The sequence below is a fragment of the Falco rusticolus genome, chromosome 5, assembly GCF_015220075.1.
Source record: "Falco rusticolus isolate bFalRus1 chromosome 5, bFalRus1.pri, whole genome shotgun sequence".
Lineage (NCBI taxonomy): Eukaryota > Metazoa > Chordata > Aves > Falconiformes > Falconidae > Falco > Falco rusticolus.
Window position 1 is genome coordinate 74,025,293 of NC_051191.1, and position 23,404 is coordinate 74,048,696.

The 23,404-nt window shown below is 38.4% G+C and overlaps 1 protein-coding gene across 1 annotated transcript in view; it reads left to right on the forward strand.

Moving 5' to 3' along the window:
* The first annotated feature begins 6,325 nt into the window (after positions 1–6,325).
* Positions 6,326–23,404, forward strand: part of C2CD5 (C2 calcium dependent domain containing 5) — a 67,439-nt gene continuing 50,360 nt past the window's right edge. The window contains 7 exon segments of the mRNA XM_037387506.1: positions 6,326–6,536; positions 10,557–10,643; positions 12,520–12,691; positions 14,969–15,064; positions 15,594–15,749; positions 18,174–18,372; positions 20,940–21,091. Coding sequence (XP_037243403.1) covers positions 6,447–6,536; positions 10,557–10,643; positions 12,520–12,691; positions 14,969–15,064; positions 15,594–15,749; positions 18,174–18,372; positions 20,940–21,091 — 952 coding nt within the window. The 5' untranslated portion in view covers positions 6,326–6,446.

A 23,404-nucleotide genomic window follows, 5' to 3' on the forward strand; every position in this document is an offset into this window, starting at 1 on the left:
GAAGTCAACTGAAGATTGACTTGAGTACATTGTCGAAAAGATGTCACATTCAAAAGAATATTAAGTGTTGGGATCTCATTTCCAAAAGGAAGTATTTTCATTTGATATCCAGGAAACAGGTGTACATAAACAATTCAGAAAAACAATTTTAGGACTAAGAAATACTAGGATTTATTGTTACCCTCTTAATGCAAGTCGAGAATAATTCTTCACTTCTGTTTTTCCTCAAAGGACAACCAGGTATTATTCAATTCACTAGATCTGCATGGGAATAATATTTTAGAGTATCATTAGAATTAAAGAGTTTTAATTGCAGAAGCTTTTTTCCCCCCCCCCATACATATTAAAGGATATTAGAACATTTATCTGATCTGACTATCCGGCGTATCACCAGCACAGTATTTGAATTACCAGACAAGCCTACTTCAAAAATTACTTCCAAGATACTGTCTCCAAATTAGTTCTGTATTCTGTTCCTATGTAATATAAAAGAATAGAGTATATGATCATCTTATCACCAGTGTCAGCTCAGTTTACTTCCGTTGGCCTGGGAATGGCTTTGAATAGATTCAGGACAAAAGTAAACCACCCATGTACACCATTACTCATATCACATACTTTAATGCCATCAGGGAAAAATCACTTACTACAATCACCTTATTTTTACCCAATAGTTACAGCATCAAGATGAAAGAGTGTTGAGTGATGCAGTTTTAGACAAAATAGTATAAAGTCAGTAGAACTGAACCTGTAAGATCCTCCCCAAGTAACTGAGTCAAAAAGAACCTTTTGTCTCAAGTACTAGGTAGCCACCACTTCTTTACTGCCTTCACAGCCTCTTTCTGCATCTTCCTCTAGGCTCAGCCTCCATCAGCTTTGTGTGTATAACCAGAGGGTCAGAGCTGCCTGGTGGCAATCCTGGAGGACGGCAGCCTGCCCATGGTTATCCTCCTGCTTCTTGTTGGGCATATTCTTTTTTGTTCTCATTCATAAGTCAGCAAAAAAAATGCAGTCTCAGTGATGGAACTACAGATTCTAAGTTCTCCCAATGAGTAACAATTACAGGCAATTAAAAAATGCTTTGATAACTTGCTCAATGATAACTCACATTTTCATTAGTCACATTTTGAGTTTTAATCTGTCTTGCTCACACTTCTATCCTTATCATGCTTGCCATATTACAGACCCTTATGGCAACAGGAATTTGTTCATATAGATAATAATAGACACTAATACTGCTCACAATCTCCTGTTTAAACAGGCTAACTACAGTGAGCTCCTCCAGCATAAATCAGAAACATCAGTAATGAAGCCTTGCTCACCCCAGGAGTTCATAATAAAACCCATCTTTTCATTTCAGTGAGTGTTTCACCTTACTGATTTTATTGAGACAGGATTTGACTCTGTATCTTTTAATCTAATGAGAAGGGTTAGGGGTTGCAATGCCACATCAAATACATACATAAATAGTAGTGATCAGGATTGTGCCCATCTAAATTGTATTGGGCACAGAGCATAGCACACATTCAGAGCGGAAGTAAGGGTTAGGGTTTTTTTCCCTTTTTTCCCCTGGGATGCAGGGGTCCTTTACTAAGGACATATCTATCCACGTATCTATAACTCACTCTGGATATAGGACCCCTCTGTGCACTATTGAAAATATTTTTGGATTGATGTCCTGCAGATTTCAGTCAGATCACTTTGAAACATGTAGTTTTACAAAGAAATACTGGGACTGTTCCAGAAACCAAAAACTGACACTGCAGAGCTTTCTTTGTTGGTAATAGTTGACAAAGACTCCTGTTTCAAAGACTACTCATCACAATAAATGCAGCAGAAATGGAGCCAGTATCTTCTGTGAGTGCTAATAAGCAAAAACAGATATAAAGTCTCTTCAGTGTGTTTCAACAAACTAAAAAAATCCCAAACTTTTATTCATTTTTGTTCAAATCAGCTCAAGGCAATATAATCAATAAAGCACTTTTCCCTGTAGTTAAGACACAGCCCACCACATCTCAGGTCATGCTGTAACCTGAGGAAAACCTACACCTTCCAATCTGTATCTTGAAGGTGGCTAGTAAATCTACCCTAAAGCGATGGGTCAGCAGGTTGAAGTTCTGGGGAAAACATTTTCTCTGGAGTATCAGTTGCTAAGAGGGTTCCACACCCGTGTCCATTACAAAGGAAATATCTCTTTGTTGGAAATCCAAGCATACACTGAGCTAGCAGTTCGGCAGGAAACAAAACACAAAACAAAATCCTACCACAACCAGGAAAGAAGGGATACATGAAACTTCACATTTAGATGTTAAAATCTACCAGCTTCCCCACCTAAACCTCTCCTATTTCTGTCACTCACTGTTCCACACAAGATGACTTTGATACTATAATGAGAAATATTCTTGGTCTGTATAGTTGGGTTACAAAGCCACTTAATACATGACAGTAACTGCTCAAATGAGATAATGCTGTTCTTTAAGTATATCATACTTGTTATCTCGCTGAAACACGACTTCTATTGTCAAGACCTGCTAAAACATCATTTTTAAGCACTAATGTCTCAGCAAAATACAAAATGGATTATGAAGTGCAGACAGATATCAGAAAATACACCTCAACATTTTCTGTGGACTTCTGGCATGCACATTACTGAGAAAGTACATACTATAGCTTTAGTTTCAAGTATTATCTATTATGTTGAATATAGTTTGCCTAAAAGAGAGGGAAATCCAATGCTGTTTTAGATGCCTCAAACAGTTTGTATATTCTAGGGCTCTGACTAAACTTTCAGCTGAGTCCCTTCTACCTGTCACTTTCCCTAAATCCCTGCTGGCCCCAGAGAAATGGACTACTACTGACATGAAGTGTGTTAAGTAACATGCTAATTCATGGAAAGACAGGTCTCATTATGCCAGTAAAGAAAGTCCTCAGCCATGCATTAAATCACGTGTAATTGATCCTTCCAGTTATCTAAGAAACAGATTTAAACTGGTTCTCCAAAACAGGTGTTCTAATTTCTAGTTCTTTGACTACTAACATATTCCAATGAAAAGCTAGATCCTTAAACAGATTTTTTTTTGAAAAAGAAATGTGTATTTCATTAATCCCTGTATTTCACAATCCCAGAGAGAAGATGATGTTCACTAAGCAACACTGGCAAACCTTCCCTGGAATTTTATTTCCTGTTTGAGACACAACCCTTTAAGATAAATCAATTTTAAAAAAGCTAGATGGTAAGTCCATTTTAAAAAACCCATCAGAAAGAAGAAACAATTCTTCCTTCTTTCTCATAATGTAAGAGATAGGACTTCACAAGTGAAATCAGTTTGTAAATTCAAAATAAAAAGAAGATAAATTTTCCTAAAAAAAGGTCGTTAACCTGTTGATCCTATCGGCCCAGATGCTAAAAATTAAACAACAAAAAAAGATTACCTAAAAGAATATGTACCAGTTACCAGTCCAATCCAGTAGGAGTCTTCTAATATTTCTAAAGGGATCATCTGCTCACCAAGTTCAGCGGATAAGGCAAGATTTGTATTTCATCACACACCACCCCCACCCCCCCCAAGTTTTTAACTTTAGAAAAATCTTTTTTAAAACTTTGAGAGTAGTAAGTACCGAGGTAGATTATCTGGGAAGATTAGAGAGGTCTTTAAGAATCAGGAGTGCTGCAAGTTTACAAGAACCTACTTGGAAGAGCTTACTATATTAGATATTCTTTTAAACGTTTCCCTTTCAGCAAGCATCTGGTAGAATAATGCTTGCATTGTTTCAGGATTGCCCCAGATTGTAGCTATTGCATGTAACAAAGCAGTACATTTAGCCAGGTATTCACTGCATCAACTGGCCATTAGTCAGGCAAATTGTCCAATCGTCGATGATTAAGAAAGGGCTCCAGAGTTTTGTGTGGTGTGTTCAGTAGCTAAAGAAGGGTTTAGGAAGACCTTAACACCACAAAGATGTTTTGTGGAGCCACCTACCCATCTCTAAAGAGATGGAACTAAACTACATTTGTATCTTTTTGCTTGTAACATATAAGGCAGTTCCAATCTTGTGTTCAATGGTCTAGAATGTCCTCTTCAAAATTATAAATTTTTCCCCAAGAATTCATGTCCTGACAAGCTGAAAAAAAATTTCTCTGTATCACAAGGCATGCTGTAAAATCACAGTGATCACACAGTTTCCTAATAATTGTTATATTGTAATTTAGCTAGCAAAAGCAGCAAAGAAACACGCTGCCAGAAGAAAGAACATATGACAAAATTTACATTGTTTTTACTTGTTTGCAGTCAAGAACTTACTTTATACTCCCTAAATCTTGGGCTATAAAGCACTATGTGACCAATTAATGAAGTCCAACCAAGGCTGTATCTAACACGGGCAACAGAGAATGTATTTTTTTGTAGTCTTGTCTTCTGCTGGTAGTTTTCCACTCTTAACAGGGAAGTTAAGACACAGAAATGACTATGTTAACAAGTAACACAGTGGATTAATGGCCCATCTTTAGGGTGAAACGGTTGAGAACCTAGCATATTTCATATGCTATTCAGGGGGTTTAATTTCACACTAGCTTTAACTTGCTGTGACAGCCCAGATGTGCTTAAATAGCTAGAATGTATTTGGGGTATTGCTAGCTTATGCTTTTCAGTTCAGTTTTATCCAAATGAAATAATCAGTTTGCATCCTCTGTAACTACTAGATTAAGTGAGCCAAAATAATATTTAAGCAGGTGAGATCAGGATATTCCATTCAAAAAGCACATTTCTGGTCTCAAATAAACCCCTAACATTAGTTGGGTGTTTTCTGGTTTTGATGCCCCTTCCGGGTCTTTGCTTTTTACTGCTATCTTGCCTTGGGAGCAGTCTCATTCCAGTACTCCACCCAGGAATGCATGAGGAAGAAACATGCATCTAGCCTGTTTGTAATTTACTCTGATGTGATGAACACCAGCATTTTTCTTGCTCCAAACTGCAAAACAAGCTAGAGAGGAAGTGCTGTAGTAGCAAGACTAAATGCAGCTAGCTGGAGGACAGACAGGCAAGGTCTTCAATACGTTGATTTGCTATGCCACACACTACTGTTTTTCATTCATATGGCTTGTGTTTGCAGTATCACATTCCAGCCCGTAACATTATTTAGTCTTTTTGTAAGATTAGAAAGAAGGAAAAATAATCCACCCAGATCTACTATTTGGCTCAACACCTGGGGACCGCTTAATCAAAACAAAAGGGTTCTTTTATATTCCGGTTCACAGCCACACCGGTGGTACAACAGAGGACCCACAGGGTCTCACACAACCTGGTTTCCTACGCCCACCCTCGCCCCCGCAGCCGCCCCGCCGGCCAGCCCGCTCCCCGGCTCGCCCCAAGCCTCCGCAGCACTACTGCCGAACAAAGGGCTTTTCAGGCATCAAAAAGTCAAAACCTGGCTACAAGAACTGTATCAAATCCTATTTCTGATAACTAAATTCCATTTAATCTATTCATAATCCCTCAAACACTGCAAATATTTGTCTTTAAGAAAAAACCCCCACCCAAACCCACGGTGTTTGCTTGAAATAGTTTAAAGGACTCTCCCGCTAAATGCCGGAGGAGGAACGTTATGTCCCACGACCCCCCTCCCCCCCCCACTTCCACGAGCCCTCAAGCCCGAGAGCGCACCGAGTCCTTCCCGGGGGCAGCCGGACGCGAAGCGGGCCGGAGCCACCGGGAGCCGCGGACAGGGCGCCCGGAGCAGGCCGCACCCGCGGCGGGGCCTCCGCAGCGGCCGGGGACGCTGAGGGGCCCAGCCCGACACGCGGCCCCGGGCCCCACGGAACCGCAGGCACAAGGCTGAACGCGGCGACAGCCGCGACGCAGCCCCGGCCCGGCCGCGAGAGGCTGCAGGCGGCCTCAACCCAGCCCGTCCCGTCCCACGGCCAGCCTGGGCCGCCCGCGGTAGCCACGGCTGTCCCGGGCATCGATGACTCGGCGCTTAAGCGCCCTGACTTCCCTCGGACTCGCAACCACGGCGCTAGCACGGAACCCATGGAGGAGCCGGCGCCCGACTCCCACCGGCGTCCCCGTGCCCGCGGCGCCATCTTGGCGTAAGAGCGCGGCGATACCGCCTGGGCGAGTGACGCGCCGAGGCGTCCCCGGGCCTGGCCACCGGCGGGAGAGGACACAGAGCCGCCCGCTCTGTCGGCCTCTTACGGTAACGACCCAGCAAGCAGCGCATGCGCCCGGCTGCCGTTCCCTCCCCGCCGCGTTGCGTCACGGCGCCGGGTTCGGGCAGCGGCGCCGGGCATGGGCGGGCAGCCGCAGACCGTTGCTCGCCGTGGCGCATGCGCGTCCGCTGCCCCCCGCCGCCAGCCCCCCCCCCCCCCGATCTGTGCCGTGCCGTGCCGTGCCGGTCCATGGGACACGCGCTGTTGTTTTCTCCCTGCAGCCGGGGGGAGGCGGAGGAAGATGCCGGGGAAGCTGAAGGTCAAAATCGTGGCAGGGCGCCATTTGCCGGTGATGGACCGCGCCAGTGACCTGACCGACGCCTTTGTGGAGGTTTGCGGGAGGGGGGGGCGGGCGGGCTCGCGCCGCGGGCCCACGTACCTGCCCGCCGCCCGCGCGGCTGCGGCACTTGCCGGGCCCCGCCGCGGCGCCCCCGGGAGCGGGGGAGGGGGTGGGTGCCGCGGGGCGCCCCGTGCTGGCCGGGCTCGCCGCGGTGACAGGTGCCGCCGCGGTCACGGCCGCGGAGCGCCGGGGCGCTGCTTGGGACGCTGCTGCCGCGGCGGCTCCGCCCTGGGGCGCGTTTGGCGGCCCCGGCCTCGGCCTGAGGGCGGCTCCTCGGCCGCGCCCTGCGGCGGGGGGGGGCAGCCCCGCCCGGGGGGCTGCGGAACGGCAGGCAGCGCCCCGGGCCCCGCAGCGCGGGGGTGTCTATAAAGCAGTTGCTGGTGCGCCCAGGCCTTTTAGCTGACAGCCGACCAGGGCTGGGATGGCACTTCAGCAGCGTTCCGTTCTTTCTCAGCCTGCCTTGGCTGGAAGTTGTTAATGAGTGACCCTTGTTGGTGTGACAGCCAAATGGAACCCGTCTCAGGATTCGGTAGGCGTCTTGTAAACAGGCTGGAGAAGTGGTAAAAGCGTGTTTAAGTCATTAGCATCTCTCAATATATGAAGTGTAGAGTGCTTGTACAGGCTTTACTTTTAAGGCAAATATTAATTTTCCTATTTAAAGCATTGGAAATATGATATTTTCAGAGGATCCTTTATTGCACAAATACTGAATATCATTTGCCTGTTTAAATCACTTAATTGCACCAAGAGTACCTAACCTCACCCTTCTTTACAGTCTTAGAGTTAGCAGGCAATATCTAGGGCATTTTTTAGGAAGGGATTGTAGAATAAGTTGATGTGATCCTTCTCTTTTGTGATTCATTATTTCCAATATGAATAACTTAAAGACTTTCAGAAATGTTCAACAGATTCAGAAATCATACTCTTAGAAGAAGCAAAGAGGTGTTTAAAAATGGCGTGCTATGTAAATGCATGCTCAAAAAAATGTTGAGCATCAAAAGAGATGCTCAGCTACTAACAGTAATTGAGGTTGGCACAATAGTGGAATTTAGGAAAACAGACCATCTTTCTGGAACTGTATAAATTGAAAAGTCTGGTAATACTGGTATAAAAAAAGATTTGGGGTATGTAAGTCCTGTTTGGTGGGGTCATCTTCATTTGGTGCATAAAATATACGACTGACATAAGACAGACACTAAGCACATAGCTTAGGGGGACAGTAAATTGGTAATAAAGTGAAAATGTATTTCTCGCATGCCTTTTAACGGAGCCGAAATAGTACACAGTTCTGTTTTATTACATGAATGACTGTCATTTAACTTAATATTTCAGTGTTGGGTTTCAAATGTTTCATCAGTTTTTAATTTATAAAGACTTCTCTTGTAATTCTAAATTTGATTAATAGGCAGCCTACAACAAGTCTGATGTGTGCAACTAGGGGACAGAAAAAATAGGAATAGGAAATACAGTTCTCTTGAGTTTCATTTGGCCTGTTCTTATGCTTTCAGATCTCTTGTTGGTCTGTTGTTGTCAACGCTGCTCCATATGTGCCAGCCCTACTGCCTGAAAAGCTGTGTAGCAAAACAGATTGCGAAATTCATCTAGTTAAAGACTAGCTTAGCAAAAAAGGGAAACTTAATTTTTTTCAGAAAGATCTGTTTGCTTATCTGGGTTAATGTGCAATTTCATGAATGTCTTGGCACAAAGAAAGCTAAAGAAATGTGTAGATGGGGCCTGCTATTTAGACAGGACTGTTATTTAGGCTCTGGGAACTACCCTTTCCACATGTGGAGTAGGCAAAGCAGCAGGTGAGATTTATCTCAAAATAAATTGAGCTTGAAACAGTTATTTTCTGTGAAAAACTGGTGAAAACATTTACAAAACGTTTTCACTTAAATAAAATTGAAAAGCAGAAGTAATGTAAAGGTACTACTTAATTAGTAGCCTTTAATTTCCTTGTTAAATGTTCTAATATAAATCTGGCATTGGAAAAGAAAATGAGAAAAGCTTTAGAGCTCTTACTTGGCTCAGGTTATGCATGACTTGGACATAGCCAGCATGTGTGATCTGGAGCAAATTAACACATTTTTTTCTGTAATTGTGCTTCTAAATTTGTACAGCGGACAGCAGCGTAGTGCTTGATTATCTCTACTAGCTTTAATGAACTAGCTTGGCTACTGAAGTTCAGTTATAGCTGCCTGGGGCTCCAGGGGAACTAATTTACTCCCCAGATAACATGTAAAAATAGGTTGGGTGGAGCTCTGGGCTGTTCCATCTTGGCAGCTTCTGGTATATAAGGTAGCTCAGTTGAAACTCGTGTCAAGTTTATTATACTGCTTTGTGTGATGACAACACATTCTGAGTGGCAGTGCTGTTAGTTTTCTGTATGCACATAGGCTGCCTCCACCTTTTGATAGGTAGATGTATTTTTTACAGTAAGATTGCTTAATCCTGTGTTTTCATACCACTCTGGCTTTTAACTTTTAAGCTTATTTTGGAGTAACTTCTCTTCAAAAAAGATTACTGTTCATTGAATCAAATAGGAGACCCCACCGTTTTTTTCTTTTTCTTTCTTTGGTCACAAATGCTGTAAAGAGTTCTCTTAACTGAGGTACTATGGTTGTATATACAGAGCTCAGTGGGAACTCGTAGTCCAGTTTTGCAGTGCTTTAGGCTTTTTCAATTAATTGAGTGTACTTAAGCAAGTGCAGAATCTCTTTAGAGTTGCACTATGCACCTGTGCAAAGTAATCACCATATTACTGAAATGTATAAAATGTTTATACTTTCTTGAGCAAAAGTGTTTTAAAATTGCTATACAGTTTTCAAAAGGTAAGCCTAAATTTAGTCTCTAAAATCCATTTAGACTTTTAAAAAGAAAATGTCATTCAGAAGGCACAGTTATCTTTAACTGCAGTGTTTCCTCAATATCAGCACACTCTTTATTGTCTTCATTCATCTTGAATGAATTCAAAAACACTGCGTATTTGTAAGTACCATCAGATACTTGCTATTAGTTGAAGTACTAATCATTTTGAGAGGCAACATTCAGAGAACTACAAGTGTTTGTAAATGGTTTGGAATAAAAGCTGCAGTGAAATAAAGGCTCTTGCATTGCGCAGCATGGTTTCTTGATATATGGAGCATCACAAAAATTCAATTTCACTTTATAAAAAAACAAACAAAACCAAAAGAACAAACAAACCACAAATGGGGTTGTCCTGAAATAGACTGCTATGAAGACCAGATGGAAATTCCTGAAATAGGCTATTATGTGGTTGACGGTGTGTTAATCAGTAGAAGTATGGAGAATATTTAATCTTCAGTAACTGGAGGATATAAGGATATATGTAGATGCATGCATATATGTAGTCCCTCTGACCTTTTTGCCTGTATGCTTTATGGAGTTTTTTATATTTTAAGAAAGGAATAGAAAGTTGTAAGGTGTTTCCCCCTTGCTGCTCTAAATTTACTGATAAGTGTTCAGCGTATTAAGATTGCAGTTAATGGAGATGGTGTCAGTCATTTTCTGGTGTATATCTGGGGTGATTTCTTAAATTTAAGAAATAAATTTGCTAACTTTACCATTTATTTCTATATTTCTTTTATAAATTGTCAATATAGCTGATTTAGAAACTCGAGAGAGAACAGTAATAGGGCAAACTATCAATATTTAGATAGAATACTTGTGCTTACAGTATTTCTAAACAGAAGGCAAGGAAGTTATACCAGGTGACTTTGAATAGCCAATATAAGTGATATTTTTACTCTCATCTGATTGAAAAGGAAAAGAAACGATTTTAATAGTGGGAGAGGTTTATTGGAAGTGGTGTTGATACATGGGAAGTTACTTACTGATATATGTGAATCGATTAACAAAGCCACTCAGTGAAAAAGACTTGTTGATACTATTGAAATACGTATTTGAAATTTTTGGCATGTGTAGATTTAATTATTTTCTAGATTTCTTTATTCATATTTGTTATTAATAGTTGAATGCTTGTATTTTTAGGTAAAGTTTGGAAATACAACATTTAAGACAGATGTGTATCCCAAATCACTTAATCCTCAGTGGAATTCTGAGTGGTTTAAATTTGAAGTAAGTATTTTTCAAGAGTTTGCCTGTATCCATATAGATGCTCTGATTTAGATGCCCTTAATGAAATAATTTCATTTCAGGCAGAAAATAAGTTTTGAGGAGTGAAGTGTATTTCTCTTTAAATACACATGAAGCCTTTTCAGCAAACCTGTATACAGTAAGACCTTGTTTGCTAAAGGTGTCTCATTGGCTTTTTAGAACTGTTTGTAAAGATAAAAGCTTGCCAGATTGGATCCAACTCCAGTGTTAATCTGGGTAATACTAAAAAAGACAAAACAGGTGGAAGTGGGGGGAAAACAGCATTATGGATTAGGCTTTCAGATATCAGTATGGGTATGCTAATATATTTTTAATGGGTTAATTTTGAGTAAGAAAGTTAATAGATATTTGAAATGTTATTTTGGGTTGCAAAAACAATGCACTTGATGAAGAAAATGGAGAATTCCTATGAGAAAATTACAAAATAAAGAGCTTGGACAGCAATTATTGGACAATTTCTTTTCCATTTCCTTATGTAATAATGAGGGCACTCAGCATTTTCCTGTAATTACTTACTGCTTTCTAGGATCCAATTCAGTGTTGTCCTTTGACATTTTGCCCTGAACAAGTACCTCATTTTTCTTTTGGTTTTGTTACTACAGCTTTTTTTTTTACTTAAAAAAGAAGTATGTAATGATGTTCAGAATGAATTAATTGTTAAAACATTGGAATATTTAGTAGTGGTTTGTTTATAGTGTTCTAAGATAATATCACAATGTAAACATCATTGTAAATACATGTACCTTTAATGAGTGATGTAATAGCTGGTAATGTTAGAAATATTTTAAAGCGAATAGTAAGGCTGGGCAGAATATTAACACGGAACGCTTGATTATGAGCATCTCCTAATCAGAAATCCATGTTGATTTAGAAAGTAGTACTGTGGTGTTGAAGTTCAGTTGGTTTTCTTTTTTTTTATCTTTCAGTTCCAGGGGTTGTTTTTTTTGGGGAGGGGGAGGAGTTGATCTGCGTGGACAGTTAACTCTGTTCATACAGAAGGAGTTTTTTTGACAATAACAGAACTCTCAAAATTTTATTTTTTTGCATGGAAAAATGGATTTGGGAAAGAAAAGAGCCAAACAACAACATTGGGGGGGAAAAAAAAAAAAAGAAATTCCACATTTCAAAGAGTGGAAACACACTAACTGCTTAAGACATCGTAAGTGTGTGCGTGTGTGTGTACTTTGATGTTTTTGCAAGATCACATGTTATAATTCTGCAAACACTTTCAGGAGTCATCCCATTGCATTTAGCAAACCGGATTCTTGGTTTGTAATGTTCAACACAAAGAAATTGTAGATGTCTATCTATGTACATCTTAAATAGTTATTGCATTTATTTATGAAAGTGCATGTCTGAAATTACTGAATTTTTACAGTGGGTTGTATAAAATGTCTTGTCTTCTTTTAAGCCGTTGAGCAGTTTGGAAGGGTGAGAGCACCAGTAATCGTAACTTTAGAGTATAATAGTCCTCTGAGATGCTTTATCTTAAATTTTCATTTTTTTGTGAAAAGTGTGTATTGTGGAGGTGGGTAGACAACCTAGGGAATGTGACTTGAAACAAATTGTAGCATTTTAAAATGTGTGATCGCTGTAATTTTGCTTTTCTGTTTTTCTCCCAGTGATTACTCTCTGCTTCCAGAATCTCACCTGTCTGTGAAGGGTAAAATCAAAATAAGTGAATGTGTTGTTTCGATACAGAAAATCAAAATTATGGATTTATGTGTGTCAGGTCACCGTACATAATTACCTCTCCTATTTCTTTCATTTGTTTTTCAGCAGTGTGTCCCTGTATTTTTTTTAAATGCTCAGATTCCATGTTAATATTTGTTTCTAGGTAGATGATGAAGAGCTACAAGATGAACCTCTTCAGATCACCGTTCTTGATCATGATACCTACAGCGCTAATGATGCCATTGGCAAAGTGTACATAGATATTGATCCTTTGCTGTATAGTGAAGCAGCTACAGTTATTTCAGGATGGTTTCCAATTTATGATACCATCCATGGTAAGATTTGCTAATTTAAAAGTAAAGCAGTGTTGTTTGAGATGTAATCTGCTTCTTACAATCTTCATTTCTGTAAGCTGTCTTCAGAAATTTGTAATAATTTTAGCCTTGGGACCTAGGAAGCTGCTTTTCTGGCAGTTTTTTTCCTTATTTCTGGCATGAGAAAATTTCTGGCATAGTAGTTCAGGCTAGTGCTTGGCAGAACGCCTTCCACAGAGCTTGTGACAAGTGGAAAAAAATCTTCACATGATGTTTAAAATAGTTACTGTGAAATTTAGATTAAAAAAAAAGACCCAAACGTACTGTTCTTATTACCACCTGTTTACTAAAAGAATATACTTTTTTTGAAGTCAGTTGGGATGTGCCTTCCTAGGTTCTGGGATAAACTTCATTTGAGATGGAGGGACAGGGTGTGACATATCTTCAACATAAAATACAGGATGAAATTCCTTTTCACTGCGGAAGGTACTGTCAGTGCTAGGTAGATTTCATCCAAATGTCCAGAAGGTATGAGAAAATGAAGTTAATGATATTTTTGCCTTTGATTTTAATGAAACACAGCTTTGGTCCCAGAAGGTCGAGGTTAGTTTACAGGAATTAGCTTGCTGCTTGCGTACCTTACTGCAGAACATCTGTGTGGTTGTCATTACCACCCTTGTTCAGTATCCAGTATGCATTAAATGATCTAACTGTGTTAAAAGCTAATCATGAATTGTTGTATGGAAATAATTAATGGTATTTACTAGAAGATCGGCATAACTGATGAAAAGTATTTTTTTACATTTAAAACAGTTATACTGAAGGTGTTTTTTCTGAGAAATAATACATGTTTTCTTACCCTTTTATTCTAGTCCCATCTTTCTATTGTATGTTTTCTTTTGAAGTTAAATTAGGGAATACTTGTCTCAGGATGTGTACAACTTGCATGTCAGAGTTAGATTTTCTGTAATTTTCTAGATCTGTTATTATTTCACAGCTTTTTTTCTATTTAACTAAAATTAGAATTCTTATGTTTTCATGCTTATAGCAGTAGATTCTAATTATCTTGATCTTTGGCAAACATTAATTGGTGCTTCCTAAAAAAACCCACTGTTGTTTATAAATTTTTATTAAAAAATCTTTTGTTTTGCACCTCAACATGATTATCCAAGAAAATATATGGGCCTGAGGCATTTCCTGTTATAGTAACTGAAGATTTCTTTCTGTTGTGTTTTGGAAGATAGAATCTAGCTGACTATTGCAATAATGTCAGACTCAATTACAGATCTGATGTTTTTATTAGAGTGTCATATATTTAAGTGATAAACGCATCTGAAGATACTAGAGATCAGACTTACCAAGAATTTTAGTCCTCAATATGTCAGAACCTGTAATATGTGAAATGATTTTGTTACTGGATGGGGAAGAAGAAGAAAAAGCTCAGAATAGGGAAGTAGAAAAATAAAAAAATGGCTGTGTTGAGGAAATACTTCGTTATTAGTAAGGTTTAATTGAGGCCAAAAATTAAACTTTTGTCTAAAAAGTCTGTAATACCTTATTTTTTTATACATTTCTTCTCATAGTTAAAGTGTTTTATAGACATTTACTGTGCCACTTTGTGGTTCTAGAAAGAGCCATAAATTTTCTCATTGGGTTCAGCTTTGGAGACTAGCTTTACTGTGATTTTGAAAACATTTTAGGGAGAAAATTTAAAATCTTATTTGGTGTTGGTCAGAGCTTTTTGATGTGGACAGGACTCCAGTATCAAGACATCTGTATTCAAGTGAGTTTGGGAATATTTCTTCCACTTATCTGTTGGGACAGTCATGGTACTTAGATACTGATTTTATACCCTTCCTGCACTGATGGTACAGGGCAAAGGAGCAGAGAGACTGCAGCAGAGGCCACTGCAGTATCAGGCGGCTAATGGCTTCTCTTTTTCCCAATCCTGTCTTACGTCTGAAACCCTGTTCAGTGCAGCAGGTATTTGAGGACTGTTGCTTGCATAGCTTCAGCCTCAAAGGCTGAACTAGAAAATTCCTCTGAGACAGTGTCTCTGCAGCAGACCTGAGAGGCAAGGAAGTATCTTCCTGCTCCTCTGGCCTAGGCTAGAATTAACAGGTGAACTGCCAGTTGATCCGAGTGGCTCTAGCAGGGTTATAGTACATTCTTTGCAGAAAAACTAACTCATGGGTAGTAGAAAGTGCATTGATTACTAATAATAGGCAATAATTAATAGGGCTAGTTTTGTATTTGTTTGTGATACAGCTTCTCATTTTTCATGTCTTTTATTAATAGGTATACGCGGGGAGATCAATGTGGTGGTGAAGGTAGATCTCTTCAACGATTTAAACAGATTCAGGCAGTCATCCTGTGGAGTCAAATTTTTTTGCAGTAAGTAGAGGAAAAAAATTCATTTGAACAGAAAACTTCCCCTCCCTTCTTTCTTTCTTTCCCTATTCTGTCAGTTTCTCTTCTTTCACCAGCTCATTGTCTAAGGCCAGTGGAGATTACATTGAAGCCAGTAGTAAATGCAGGAAATTTAGTTTGTTTGTTTGTTTTTTTAATAATTTTTTGCTTTTCATATTTCAAAACAATGCAAATAAGTTATTCTCTGCTTTTCCTAAGTTGCATTTCAGTGCATATGTATATACTCACTGTGTTATTTTGGGTGTATATCCTGTTAAAGAAGCACAAAGTGGAAAGGTTTCATAATGGTATGTTGTAACTGATACACTGGACGGTTATTGGTGTTCCAGGGTCTCCCAGAACAAAACTGCTTGGATATGTCCACATTTTACAGAAAATAGTGTGGATTACTTTCTGGAATTGTTCATGTAACTGTTATGTGTAATTTCATGGGGTTTTTTGGAATTCTTGGCTCATAGACTGATGCCTTCCACTTTTGTATTTTTTTTAACAGCTACATCTATTCCTAAGTGTTACAGAGCAGTAATAATTCATGGATTTGTGGAAGAGCTTGTGGTTAATGAAGACCCAGAATACCAGTGGATAGACCGAATTCGTACACCAAGGGCATCGAATGAGGCTAGACAAAGACTTATTTCACTTATGTCAGGTATTAAACATGTAGACTGTAGTGGTTACTGCTGCTTTTAAAACTAGCATTTAAACAAGTGACTTGCTTAAGACAATATTGTATATGATTTTTGGTATTATGTTTATTTTTCAGTTCACAGTGTCTTCTGTTTCTGAAGGTTCTGTTGTCCTTACTGATGGCCAGTATGGCTGACTGTTTTGTTTTTTTCTTCTCCTTTGTGGTGAGGCCATGCTGCTGTCTAATTTGTTGGGTTTTTTTAGCAAGGTTAAAGAAACCTATGGAACATTCTCAAAGATGTTCTTAACCCATATGAAGAGTATTACTAGAATTTTGACGCAGTTAAAATATAAACTACTCCACCGTCTTTGAACTCTTTGAAGTATGTGAACAAATAGACACCATCTCAGATACAGTGTGTATTAACACTTATCTTACTCATCCCATCTTTTTGAAGTCAAGATTGGTTCATTGCTTCTCAAGCATACTTCTGTATTGTCTTGCCTCACTTCCGCAGGATGTACCTGCAGTTACTGAAGAGACCAGTGCTTAGAATCAGTTGATGTTTCCACTGTATCAAGTATCTTCACAGATAATTTTTTGCATTTGTTTTTTTGTATTACTGATGCTTATGAACAGCAGTTGTGAACTAAGATCCTCCTGTGTCAGTGCCAACAGAACAGAACAAAACACCCCTACTCTAGGACTTGCACACTAAGACGAGCCAATTGATAGAGGTGGACAATATTGAAAGTCTAAGGAATACAAAGAAATGATGAAAAATAGCCACTAGAATGATAGGGAGTGGTTTAAGTTCTCTAATGGGCTCTTAATATTGTCAGGTTTCTTATAGATACAGCTGTATTTTAAGGAAGATACTGAAAAAAAGTGAGTTGGTTTTTGCAAGCATGTATCTTTAGTAAGTGGGGCAACGTAAGAGAGATAATGGAGATGTTACTTGGTGTCTTTATTAGGAAAGCCGACACATTTTGAGGAAAAATGTGAAAAAACCAATATTGTCATAACTGACATGAATTCACTTTTAATGAAGTTTTTAATGTAGGTTCTGTGGTGTGTCAGTTTACAGGATTAATGTTTGCATATCTCTTGCCTTGCATAAATAGTGAAAGTGGATAAAGTAGCACATGTGCAAGTATTCTGCTACATTTTATTAATATTTTTATTCATGGCAGTGGTTAAGAGGCAAAAACTCAAAAGACCTCATAACAATACTGTTTCATGTCTCACATTGCCATCTTTGTTACTGTTGGCCACATCTAAAGAATCCTGAAGAAATCTGTAGCTTCTGAGAATGACCCAGGCTGTTTCATAGATCTCTGTCATACTTACTATGCGTTATAGATGGAAGAAAAGAATTCAGTCTCAACCTTGGCTTGAACGAAATCCATAGCAATTTTCACTCAGCTAGAAACTTTCGTACTCTACTTCAATCTTAGAGATTTTTCGAGACCAGTACAGGCATAATTTCAGCCTCTGTTAAGAATTTTGCAGTGGGATCCTGTTCTGGTAATATTAAGACCAAGCTTCTAGGAAGCAGTAGTGGTAATCTCATTCCACTTGATTTCATAGCATCATTGACATTGGGACTGTTGTGCTATCTTCTGTGACAGTGAGGCTTGTCAGTTTGTTAATGGAGAATTTTGGAAATATTTCATCAGAAGGGAGATGGCATTTCCCACCTAGTATTACCAAGGCTATCTAACTACATAGATCAATGAATTTACTTTTTTTAAAACATTCTGCTAAGTAAGCATCTATGGCAGACCACTGTCTTACAGTTACAGTCTTTCAGTCTTTGTCTGCAGCTAATACAAAAGAAGTGGCGGTCTTGTTTGCAGCGATTGTGTGGTATATTTGTTATGGTGTTCTGTTTATTTGGTGTTAAATTTTGTAGATGAGGCTGCCGTATTAAACAGTATTAATTTAAAAAGAGTGAGAAGTATGAATGAGGTTGAAACAAGCTTAAGTAAATTTGTAAATAAAAAAATTATAGGTGCTTATCCACGTGGATTTCAAAGATGTTGCATTGTTCTGAACTGGGTGAAGGAGTATTTAGAAACTTGACATGTGTTCCAGCACACACCTTGACCATATCTGCCCCCCCACCGCTGCCGCCAATTAAAAAAGGGAAAACCTAATGAAAAAAAAAACACCTGAGAAAAACATTTCTGAAATAACATGTTGTTTTGGCAATCAGATAGATTTGGAGTAAAAAGGAAAAAAAGCTGTGCAAATTACGAATATCACACTGTGTTACAGGAGACAGAGATTGTGACCAGCTGCTTGGCATAATATTGTAAAATTTGGATCTATTAAACTGTTTTACTGATGTGGTTGGCATTTCCAAAAACAAAGGCTGAAGACCACAAAAGAGCATAGGGAAAGTTCACTACAATTATGAGCTCTTTACCCTCTGTTTTTTAGGTGAACTACAAAGGAAGATTGGCTTGAAGGTGCTTGAAATGAGAGGAAATGCTGTTGTTGGTTATTTGCAGTGTTTTGATTTGGAGGGAGAGTCTGGACTAGTAGTGCGAGCCATAGGAACAGCCTGCACGTTGGATAAATTAAGTAACACATCAGCGTTTTTACCTGCATGTAACTCCCCATCCAAAGAAATGAAGGAGTAAGTATGAATTACGAGTTTGTAGGGAAATGAGTTTCATCTCTCTTTTCGTATTCATTCAGTTTTACATAATCAGTGTTATTTATTTTTTTCCCCAGAATTTGTTTTTCTTTTGTAGTTTTATTTGTCTGCAACTCAGTTTATATTCCACAGTTTTGAAATGTTTTAGGTTGGTTTACTTAGGTTATTTCTTTAGAAGCTGGAGCGGTAATCCTTACTTAATATGGCTTTTTTGAATTTCTGTAGCAACGGTATTATGTATCCTTGGGTTGTGATCCACCAGTTTCCTAACTAATAATTAGTTCTGCTTTGACTCTTGTGTTTGTACAATAAATATTTTTGAGGGCTTTTTATGATATACTTTCTGTTCAAGATTTTCCAAGTTCAGTACAATCAAGTTTGAGCGTTTCTGCTGAGCATATAAGAGAAGATACATTTTGTCAGTCATTTAGAGAATGACCCTGAAGTAGTCTTTTTTTTTTTTTTTTTTGGTGATTTGCTTTTTTTCTGTTGCAGAATAAGTAGGGCTATTGCAAAACAGGTAGTTGAACAGTGTACTTGCAGAGAAAACATTTTATGATGAGAGGTAGAATTTCTTGATCTTTAGTTATATTTACTGCAGCACCAAACACATTAAAAATGCAATTTTTTAATGTTTGTACAAATAGAAAAATACTTGCAGTTGTCTTTGAATTGTTACTACTTTGTTGCTTGGATAAATTTTTCTGTTTGGTAGAGCAATCCAATTTCTGGAAGGAAAAAAACACCAAAAAGCATACTACTAATGCTGTGTTTCCAGAGGTATTACTTGAATTAGCCATTTTCATTAACTTAAACTGTTTTGTCATTACAATAGTAATTGGGTATTTTTGTCATGTAGGCATCAATATGCTCTGACTTCTCAAAATTACTGGTTTCTATTTCATATCATAGCTTGTTTACTTGTCTTAATTTAAAAAAATTGCCATCAAAAGAGCTTTTGGATACAATGCAGCATAAAATAACAGTGGTGATTTAAAAAAGAAAAACCAGAGGTGGACCTGGTAACTACTAATTTAAAAGGCATTCCTAAATAAATCAGTAGCTTTCACTCTGAGCAAAATGTTGAAATTCCACCCCCCAAGTAATCCATGTTCAGCTTGGTGGTGGATATTGTCAGAATCATTGTCCCTCAGTGCAAAAAATGGGAATGTTTCTCAAATCATCTAATACTTCTTACTCTTGGCTTTACTAACTTGATGCCCTGTTGCCAAAGATTCACGTTCATGAGCTAGTACTTAAGCCGTTCCTTTCTCTCTTTTTATTTCATCTGGACTCTTGCATGCTAGGAATTTAAATTCTTAGAGTCTGCTTAAAGTAAGAGATCTCCTCTAGCTAAACTTCCCTGAAATAATTTATAACATAACTTTGCAACCTGTTTGTATGTATTGTTTTCTTTTCTTCCACCTTGGCTGCAAATTCTCTCAGGTCTCCGCTGGTTCATCCGCCAAGCCATGGATGCCGCTCGACTCACAACAGCCCAATTCACACTGCTACTGGCTCACGACTTACTCAGAACTTCTCTGTGTCTGTTCCCACTCTCATCTACACTGGTACGAGACTGCTCAGACTCAAGAGCTGGGGAGAGGCAGGCCACAGGCACAGTGGTCGCAAAGTGCAGGCAGGCAGGCAGTGTAGGCAGGTACCACCCATCTTTTCTCCTCATTTTCTCATGGAGACACCTGTTGTCAGTGAAGAACTACCCTGTGTGCAGCTGCTGAAATAAAGGCAATAGTTTCTTGAAAATGCATCAGTCTCTTCCACAAAGCCACACTCTTCATTTCTTTTTAACATGGTTACTTCCTACGAAATTAAAAATAAGTTGATATATCTGGGGAACATTCATTATTTTACAGTTATTGGAGGAAATAATGTTTTGATTGGAGTTCATAATTGCTTTCAAGAATAATTCAGATATGGTATTTAGGTTTTAAAGTGGTTGTAGGAAGGTTATGTGCCATTTGTGGAAGAGATGGTTTTAGATATCAGGTAAGTCAATCTGTGCATAAGTGAACTGTTTGTCAATATAGTTGTTCCCGTAAAGATTCTCCTCTTTGCTCTGTTTTTAGCTGTGGCATGCTGCTGATGCTATAGGATAAGGAAACATTTTTTTTTTTTTCTTAAAATGCATATGTGTGTATATACATAAATGTACGAATATGTATAAACACAAATATAATTTGAAATCATTTTTTCTTTATTAAACTAACTCAAAGCATTGTGTATTTGACCAGATTTTTAAGCCATAAACGGTTTTCAATTTCTTATTTTGCATATATATAATTTTTTTGTCACATCTCATGCCTTTCATTTGGCTTAATTGTTTCATTGTAGATTATCAGCATCTATCTGTAGAATGCTGAATGGGTAAAACAGCATTTCTTTGCCGCTGGCCTCATCCCCAGTCTCGCACCTAAGGAATAGCTGCTGGCCCTGCCCCAATCCCATCCTGGTGTTTGGATCATGCTGCTGTCAGCCAGGTCCTTTGGCACAGGATTACTGAATGTGTTTCCACCTTCTTCTGGCAGGATTCCCTTCAATGAAGATCCCAATCCCAATACTCATTCATCAGGACCCTCCACCCCTCTGAAAAACCAAACCTATTCCTTTTCACCTTCCAAGTCCTACAGTCGACAGTCCTCTTCTTCTGACACAGATTTGAGTTTGACACCCAAAACTGGTAAGGCGCTTCCACCCACTTTTTTTTTTTATTTCTGTTTCTCTTTTTATATTTTCATTCAACCCCTTTTTGCTTTTTGGCATTTAAGTTATCAAAATGATGTGGAAATTGGAGACTTCAGATATCACACCTCAAGCTTGAAGAGGTTTCACTAGGGTGAAAATTTAAATCCTGCCTATATTTCCACTCTTCCAGATAAAGTTAAAATGACATCTGTGACACAACTGTATTCAAGTCAAAATAAAACATCTTAGCACATTAAGGGAGTCCAAAGTACTTGCCTTTTTCTTATTTCCTCCATTTCATATTACAAATCATGGGAGTGCATTTCTTACCATGGTACGTTAAGGACAGTGTTACTAATATGTAGTCTTCAAGCCTAATGTGTTGTACGATAAGTATATTGTATACATTTTTCTGTGATTTTTAACTCCTTTTTGCAAATGCAATACTAGAAATGTAGCAGCTGCTGTCTTTTTTTTATCTCCTTGGCATATGGAAATGGCTATACATTTTGAAAGTGAATTAAATTATACTCCAGACATCTTCAAAAAGGCATTTTTCTTTCTTCATTGGTCTATCATTATTTCTTCGACTTGTTTTCTCCCTCCTTTTTTTTCAGTCTGTGGTTAGAATCATGTCAGTAATGTCAGCACAGCTCAAAGAATTATTATCTGTTTATTCTCCATTTTGTGACCAGTTTTGCTACTGTAGGGCAAAATATTTTGCAGAATTGTTTATAAAAGTTTGGTTGCCTTTTAAATGCTGTTTTAAGTTGTGGTATTTGAAGCTCAGAACATTCTTGTCTCCATCTAATCTAGAAAACTTTTACGCATATTGAAGTAGTTGGTTCAGCTTTACTTGATAGCACCCCTTGCAATTATTTTTTCAAGCTGACAAGTTAAATGTTGCCTTCAAATGCAGTTCTAGTAAATATTTTAACTAGTTTATTCCCTAGGTATCTGTTAAAAAATATTCCCAATTAGGAAGATGTCTTAGTACTGTCTTCTCTGCCCTTTTTAAAAACACAAGCAAAAGGACACTTTTTTTTTTTGTTGTTGTTGTTCTTTTGTGTAAGTGGTGAGTGTTCTGTGGATAACCTGTGGTGGTCCCTTGTTTAAAGGACCTAGAAATATAACTGGATGCTTTTTATGCGGGAGAACCACAAATTCATGTGTTTGGTTTACTGAATATTTGAAAACCTGTTTCTTTTGGTCAGATTTTCCTTGGTAAGGATCGTGTTGTATTAAGAATTTAAATGTAACATACATGGTCATCTTTATAGATGTAAATGTTCTGAATTCATGAAGGTGGCAACTCGTTATGAATTTGTAAAGTTTTAAAGCAGCAACCTTAATATCGTTCCTGGTGATGTTCTGTAGGTGAATGGACCCTCTCGTCTTTAGTCGTCAGTTCATTCAGAACTGAAGCAGATTGTGTAATTGGTACCTCTTATTTTTAGGCATTTTTCAAGTATATAAAGATACTTTTTAGCTATCTTTTTAGTGTTAAAGTTAATAGTGGGCATACTTTTGCTTGCTAGCACTGTCTTTTTAGCGGCTTTTAACTCTGCTACTGAAGCTTGTCTAAAGAGGATTTGCTGGTTGCATTTAAAAACTCTGTGTCTTGATGTGACATACTAGGTTTTGAATTTTAATAGCGTAAAAGGACCGTACCTCTTGAGTCATTTGTTTTACCTTTTACCAAAAATTCGATGATGTACACAAGATACTTCCGTAACATACTAAATTCAGTATGTTGTTTTTAACAATTCACTGTATATGTTTAGCCATCTGTTTTCATTTCCTAAGACTGTTACTGTGTTGGAATATTTCAGTATGAATGTTGGTGATGCTAGTTTTGAAAAAAAAAAAAAAAAAAAAAAGAAATGCAAACATCTCACATGACACATTAAACATCAAATTTGAGATACTCATTACTCAAGATTGGCTGATGTGAGAAATGAAGTATTTTCTGATGTTTTTGCAGTACAGTTTGTTCCTCTCTTTCTCAGTCAGGTAGCTAGTGTGTTCACATGTTTGAGATGGAGACTAACCTGGAAAAAGAGTGCAGATACCACAATTTCACAATATGAGTAACTAAATACAGGAGATTGAAACTTGGATCTGCTTAAGCATCTAGTTTTCAGTAGCTCCAAATCAGGATCTTAGTGTCTTTTATAAAATACAGTTGTGTTTGTGTTATCCATTCTCATCTGTATCTGGTCTAAATATAAGGGGAAATTATTCTGTGCTGAGAAAGCTTGTTTTGGTTTGAAATTGGACGACTTCTGTGAATAGTGATATTTACGCC